Source organism: Bombus pascuorum, chromosome 4 (genome assembly GCF_905332965.1).
Source record: "Bombus pascuorum chromosome 4, iyBomPasc1.1, whole genome shotgun sequence".
Taxonomy (NCBI): domain Eukaryota; kingdom Metazoa; phylum Arthropoda; class Insecta; order Hymenoptera; family Apidae; genus Bombus; species Bombus pascuorum.
Genome location: NC_083491.1, coordinates 12,130,454 through 12,137,216, shown reverse-complemented (window position 1 = coordinate 12,137,216; position 6,763 = coordinate 12,130,454). Strand labels below are relative to the sequence as shown.

Genomic DNA, 6,763 nt, shown 5'->3' with positions numbered 1-6,763 from the left:
ATTCTCATTCTCTAACTAGATACAACTGCTACGATTTGGCAATGATCGTAAAACTATGCTGTCTGACTAGAGACTAGAAGCAACTGCTTATTACACGCAGCCGTACATACTAACTCAGACGATCATATTCACGCAAAATTGAAATACAGTATGTAGTCACTGAATTTACTGAATTGAGAAATTTTCCTATGGTGTTTCCCTCCCATGTTGATTTTTTCATCTATTACATGACAACACGTGTAATTCCTTATTAGCAAATATCCTTCCTTTTACTAATGACTTTTTCGTTTAGTTACTGTCAGCTCTCTTTTGCTTCAATGTATCACTATATTTTTATTAAAAGTATTATTAACCCTTTGCACTCCTTTGTCGAGTGTGACTCGACATCAGTTTTTATCTCAGAAGCTCCTTTGTCGAGTCCCACTCGACGTTCTTTCATGTCCACCTTTTGTTGTGAAACGTGCGAAAGAAAAGCAGGATTGGAAATCCTGGAAATTGTTTCAAGATATATCACATACTTAAAAATTACAAAATACAACAATAGTATGAACAAAACTGACATTTAAGTGAATTTTTTCTTCCTTCATTTATTTAAATCGTCTTATTTTTTAGTTAAAGCAAATTTTAAAAAAAATACTTAAAAGCGTTGGGAGCTGGTGGTAACGAAATTGAAATAAAATTCGGAGTGCAAAGGGCTAAGATACAGTTTCATTTGCAATGAACGAAATAAACGTATTTATTTCCCTCTCATTGGGAAATATAATTTACAAAGCAGACAAAAACTCCTTTTATCTACCAAACGATATAACGAACACTACACTTTGCATATTTTTGCGTTTTCGAATTTCTCATAATTGCATTAAAATTCGCAGAATTTAATGGAAAATAATAAATGATTCAGGACTACTATATATGCAATTCTTTCATTATAAAACATACCAACGATTTAATAACATCTTCTCCCCTACATCTACTTACGATTAATAAGAAATAATACACGATATGCATTACAGTGGCTGCTTAATTAGAAATTTATCCACGAAATATCCACTGAATCTAATTCCCACGATTAAAAACTACCTATTCAATTTACTTAATCCTACATTAAAAGTAATCAACGAGTAGTTGATAACCCTGTCGACTAGATACGCGCTAATTCGATCGCCTTAAATATCTTTGATATTCTGCTGTATGATCACGATTCACTCGATTCGACGAGTTCAATCAGTGAGTTAAGTTAAATATATAACGCTAAGGAATACTTATCAGAATAACGTACGTTCTCTTAACACGTCGGCTGCCACGCCAGTTTTATACATTTTCAATCAATAAACTTTCATTCGTGCAAAGTATTAGATCCGATTTACTCGTTTTTTCCTCCAACAATGTTATCCAAGGTATTCACGTTGTTAAACAGTTTTCAGTTAAGTTAAGTTAAGTTAAGTTAACCTTTACCTTATTTTAATCATTCTGAAGCAGCAATTCTCAAACATCATCAACTACCGATACACAGGTGTGCAGCAAAAATTGTTCAGACACGCGATACCTAACGTATTCAATCGGCTCCTTTCAAAGGATCGTCAAATAAAAAGACGACGATGGTCAAAACTATAGCCCTGTCAATCAAATATATCTACTTATCATAGTTTTTAGTCTGTGACAAAATTTTATCAATTAGTCTATGCGTATCATGAGAGGAAAAGGATGGAAGATCGCTCTGTTCTAAAGAATTTAGTAACGTGGCTCACCGATGGCCACCGTGACAGGCAACGTGTTAACTTAGGATGAAAGATGAGGAATTGCCGCCTTGGATAAATATTACAACACAGATAAATTGTCAGCTAGGTATATGTACACGCACAGTCACGCTTTATAACCGACCTCTCCCTACTATCTACAGATTTACATCGCACGCAACATCGTATTAACCTTGCTGCTTCGCTACTTCTAATTCTATGCAAATTTACAGTCCGATTCGCCCCTCGTGCCATTCGTAAGCACACACGTTAGTATTTAACTGTTCCGTTGCAACAGCGGTTATTGTCTCGAGTTTTGGAAAACCGAAATTTTGTTGGTAAACGAAAAATTGTCAGTGAAATCTTTTCTTGGTTTCTTTAACGCGATTCCGTTAGGTTGTTCCATAAGATTGGTCGTTTTCCCTTTTCTTACTTATTTTTCCCGAAGAATTGTTTCCTATTTGTCAAATATTGCCTATTTGTGTTTGTTCCTTTTTCATTCATTAAAAAATCGTCTAGTTTTCTTTCATCCGTTAAAACATCATCCGTTTTATAGTTCTTTTAATTTTATTAATTACCATTTAGTTATTAGTAGGAGATATTTTTTCAAAGAGTGATAAAGAACGGAGATTTTTTAGATTTCGCGAAAGGAGAGTAAGTAGAAGCAAGTGAAATAAATTGAAAAAAAGAAACAAACACAATTTCTAGATGAGAAGGCATGAGAAGACGAGGGAATTTATGATCGATCTCATAATGATTCCTCACAGTTTCCTGCCAAATTTTGTTATCGAAAAGCGACAAAATTTATGAAACGACCTAATAGATATCATAATCGATGTTTCTTAAAAAAAAAAAAACAGTTCGAATTATTATAAAAATTCTGAAATTGATCGTTAGCTGTACTTTATGATTGTGTGTCGTAATATCGTCTCGAATTATTGATAACTGAAATTTCGCCGTCTGTAAAATATCTATAATCACGATTGAAATTTACGCTTGTTTCGTTATGTTGTTTTTAAAAGGAATATTCTCAGCTGCTGCAAAATCTTTTTATCGATAGTAACACACTCTATCGTTTGATAAATTTTATCATGATATGAAGTAGGATATTTTATACCTTACTATAAAACTTATGAAACTCCAAGATATGTGCAATCTATTAATGAATAAGTTTATATAAAAAAAATACGATAAGCGTATCGGAATATGAAACATATTTACGTAATGAAAATTAATTTAGCACAAAGGTTAAAAAATCACTGTGTAGTTGAAAATATATACAAAACCTTTCAGGAGTTATATAAATCGAAATATTCAGTTTTCGAAAGAAAATTCTCAATCCTCGACCAACGTATTCTCCAACGTAATGACTATATAACACGTACAGATAAGAATGTCATATTAAACTTCGCTTCCGCTGTTATTTACTAATCAAATAACACGTTACTCCTTCTCTCTTGCATCATTCCCTGTCTACGACACTTGTAGAGTTACACGCTCCAAGAAAAAAAAAAAAAAAAAAAAAAAAGAAAAGAACCTATCCTTTAAGAAAAGTCTATTCCATTGATGAAATATTAACATAAAATTGCACGTGTTACGATTCTAATGAAAAATACAAAACTAGAAAAATAAAAAATAAAAATAAGAACAAAATTTATCCCATTACTATATAATATGAAACTTAAAAAATGCCAAAAATACCCTATGACAACAAGAACAAAAGGGGAATGCAAAGATAATATATCAACTGCTCTTTATCATATCTCCAACCAAGCAACTGTAAAAAATTCAAAAAAAATTCTCAAACGTTAGATTGCGACAAAATAGAGCCCTCCATTAGGAGACTCGGTCTTTACAAATCAAGGCCGAATCTCCAGTAGAGTCCTGGTCTTCTGGGCAAGGGTCTCGCGGGGAATTGGTGTCAGGGGATCTCGGTGTTCAACGTACCCTTGGAAACCACCTGAACGACGTCAGTCTTACCAACAACTCCTCCTTGCTCCACCACCACGTTATTGTTGTTGTGATTGTTGTTGTTGTTGGTCTCTGGATGTTGACTGGCCAGGTGTTTCCTCAACGCTGCTTGCCTGGTGAACTTGGCGTCGCACCTGGTGCACGATATCTCGATACTCCCAGTAGACGACGAATGTTCTCCGTTAGCTAGTCTTGGTTTATGCCAGCGTCTGTGAGAGGCCAAATTCGCCGGACACGAGAATCTCTTGTCGCATTCTGGACATCTGTACTCGACGTGGGCTATTCTGGAGCACCTGTGTTGGGCCAACTGGAACGCGTCTTCGTGCAATTGCCTACAGAGCTTGCACTGATAAGGGCCAAGCCTGTTCTCGATCTTAGCTAGCTCCGCTCGTGCCTCCTCGGTGACTTCAACGATGTTGAATGCCGGATCGATGTCTCCGGTAACTACAGCCTCGTCCGGGCCCAAAATCACGGTACCCGACACCGGACTACTGGTATCCTCGTCGAATTTCAATCTTCTAGCGTGTTTCTTTTTGGGTCTCTGAAGAAGCTTCTCGGTGGAACTGGATCTAGAGCTACTAGACGCGACGTTGTTGTTGCTAGTCGTCGAGGCTGGACTCGAGTCCTCCTCTCTTACTTTTCGTCTTGGACACTGCGGAGGCGACGGTGTGCTCGGAGGAGTCATGGGAGCGTGCTGCATCCCTTGCAGGTGATGCTGCGGCGTTAGAAGAAGCTGCTGGTGGTAGCCTTGTACCGATTGAAGGTGACTAGGACTGGTTAATAGAAGCTTCTGATTGTGCGTGTAATACTTGGAAGCGATCTCGTTCGAGCTTGAACCAAAGGGAGCTAGTCTGGTGGCCTCTTCCAAAGTGCAGGCTTTGACCGTTGGTTCCGGAGTTTGCAGTGGTTCTTTCTTGGAAAGTAGCTCGTAACTGGAATGACTGTGCACCGAGGAACTTCGTGGAACCGTGTCGAAGTCGTCGACCACCAGGGGACCCGTTTCGTCGCTGTTCCTTCCGTACCCGGTGTTTTCCAATTCTTTCTGCACATCGTCCAACGTTCTCTGATCTTTCTTGGAATCTACGAGATCTTCGGTTTTCGGCGTGATCGGTGTAGGCGGAGGTTTCAGAGACAAATCCAGGGGACACGGGGTAGACGATCTGGACAAGTCCCAGTTTTGAAGAACGTGATGATCGGGAACCCTGGAATAGGTGGGAGGGTTCTCCATAGGAATGTGCCAACTGGTAGCCGCGCCGTACGAATGCTGGTGGATCTCGTCACCGTAGTAACCCAGATAATTCAACCCAGGGGCCAGGAACGCCCGTGGCAACGAACTGTGCAACATACTGACGTTCGTCTCTGCCAAATGTCTCTTTCCTTACGTTTCTCCTTAGACGAACCATATATTCGATATTTCAACCGTTTCCATTTTACGTTGATTAATAATTCTTAGAAACACTGAGATCTTCTCTAACGTGCACAATGCAGTCTCCTACCAACGTTCTTCATCTAATAATTCTGCGACTCACAATGTCTGATGATCGCTGATCTTTCACTCGTCAAACAGATGGTGAGTTTCTCGATGTCTTATCAATTGATAATTCTACGACGATTAGAACGACGTCCGATGACTTTTCGATATATTTGTTTCTCACTTGACGAACAGATGGAATTTCTTGACGATTTTAAAGACTTGTCGAAGAATTTTCGGATATTTTCTAGTATACAAGACACGCTATCTGCTTCCTCGACGGCTGAACGCCGTTTGACAGAAGTACGCGAGTCGAACCTCTGGTATATTCGAACGCTCCGCCCGGGAGCCGCGTCTCACTTTGTTTCCTATTGGTCGACCGATCTCCGGCCTCCTACCCCCACCACTGTGCATATTTGCCACCACTCCAGTGGAATTCTGGCGCGTGCTCATGTAAACACTCACCGCCCCGACCAACCGCCTGACTAATGAATGTATATCTCCTATGCCGCTGTACCGTGGCCTCTCCACTGGAGAACGATGTCGTTCCTGTCGATTCTTTAATAGAGAATGCTACCCTTTAAGCGGATCCCTTCCCCAACGTTATTTCCTTCCGACGAGCTTTCTTCGAGCCTGCACGAATTCAATATGGTGAATTTATTGGAGGTTAGTTTGATGGCGAGTCGATTGGCTAGATTTGTGGAAATGCATGGTTTTGGAAAACGTACTGGCGCAGAAGTGAGATTTAATTGTTTAGATAGGTAATTGTTAGCTCGTTAGAATGTTATAGCGTTGAATACGAGAATGTTAGGATGCTGTATGACATTAGAATGTTAGAATGTTATGGAATACTAGTATGTTAGAATGTCGTAGTATGTTATATGGTATTAGAAGTTTAGAATGTCAGAATGTTACGGAATATTAGAGTGTTGGAATGCCGTAGAATGTTAGAAGGTTGGAATGTCAGAATGTTATAGAATGTGAGAATGTTAGAATGTTATAGGATATTAGAATGTTAAAACGTTATAGAATATCGTAAAGTTAAAATGTTATAGGATATTAGAATGTTGAAACGTTATAAAATATCGGAATGTTAGAACGTTGTAGGATATTACAATGTTAAAACGTTATAGAATATCAGAAAGTTAAAACGTTATAGAATATCGGAATGTTAGAACGTTGTAGGATATTAGAATGTTAAAACGTTATAGAATATCGGAATGTTAGAATGTTATAGGATATTAGAATGTTAGAATGTTATAGAATATTAGAATACTAGAATGTCATGGAATATTAAAATGTTAAAACGTTATAGAATATCGGAATGTTAGAATGTTATAGGATATTAGAATGTTAGAATGTCATGAAATATTAAAATGTTAAAACATTATAAAATATCGAAATGTTAGAATGTTATAAGATATTAGAATGTTAAAACGTTATAGAATATCGGAAAGTAAAAATGTTATAGGATATTAGAATGTTAAAACGTTATAAAATATCGGAATGTCAGAATGTTATAGAATATTACAATGTTAGAATGTTATAGAATATTAGAATGTTAAAATGTTATAGAATATTAGAA

At 37.6% G+C, this 6,763-nt stretch overlaps 1 protein-coding gene across 1 annotated transcript; it reads right to left on the bottom strand.

The window, feature by feature from the left end:
- Positions 1–1,451: 1,451 nt before the first annotated feature.
- LOC132906006 (zinc finger protein 286A-like) lies at positions 1,452–5,527 on the bottom strand. The gene has a single exon (XM_060957822.1). It carries the CDS (start codon positions 5,050–5,052, stop codon positions 3,658–3,660), a length of 1,395 nt encoding a protein of 464 aa, XP_060813805.1. The 5' UTR covers positions 5,053–5,527; the 3' UTR covers positions 1,452–3,657.
- Between the last annotated feature and the right edge of the window lie 1,236 nt (positions 5,528–6,763).

Coding starts and splice junctions, on each gene's coding strand:
- LOC132906006 (XM_060957822.1), bottom strand. CDS start 5,052: ATGTTGCACAGTTCGTTGCCACGGGCGTTCCTGGCCCCTGGGTTGAAT.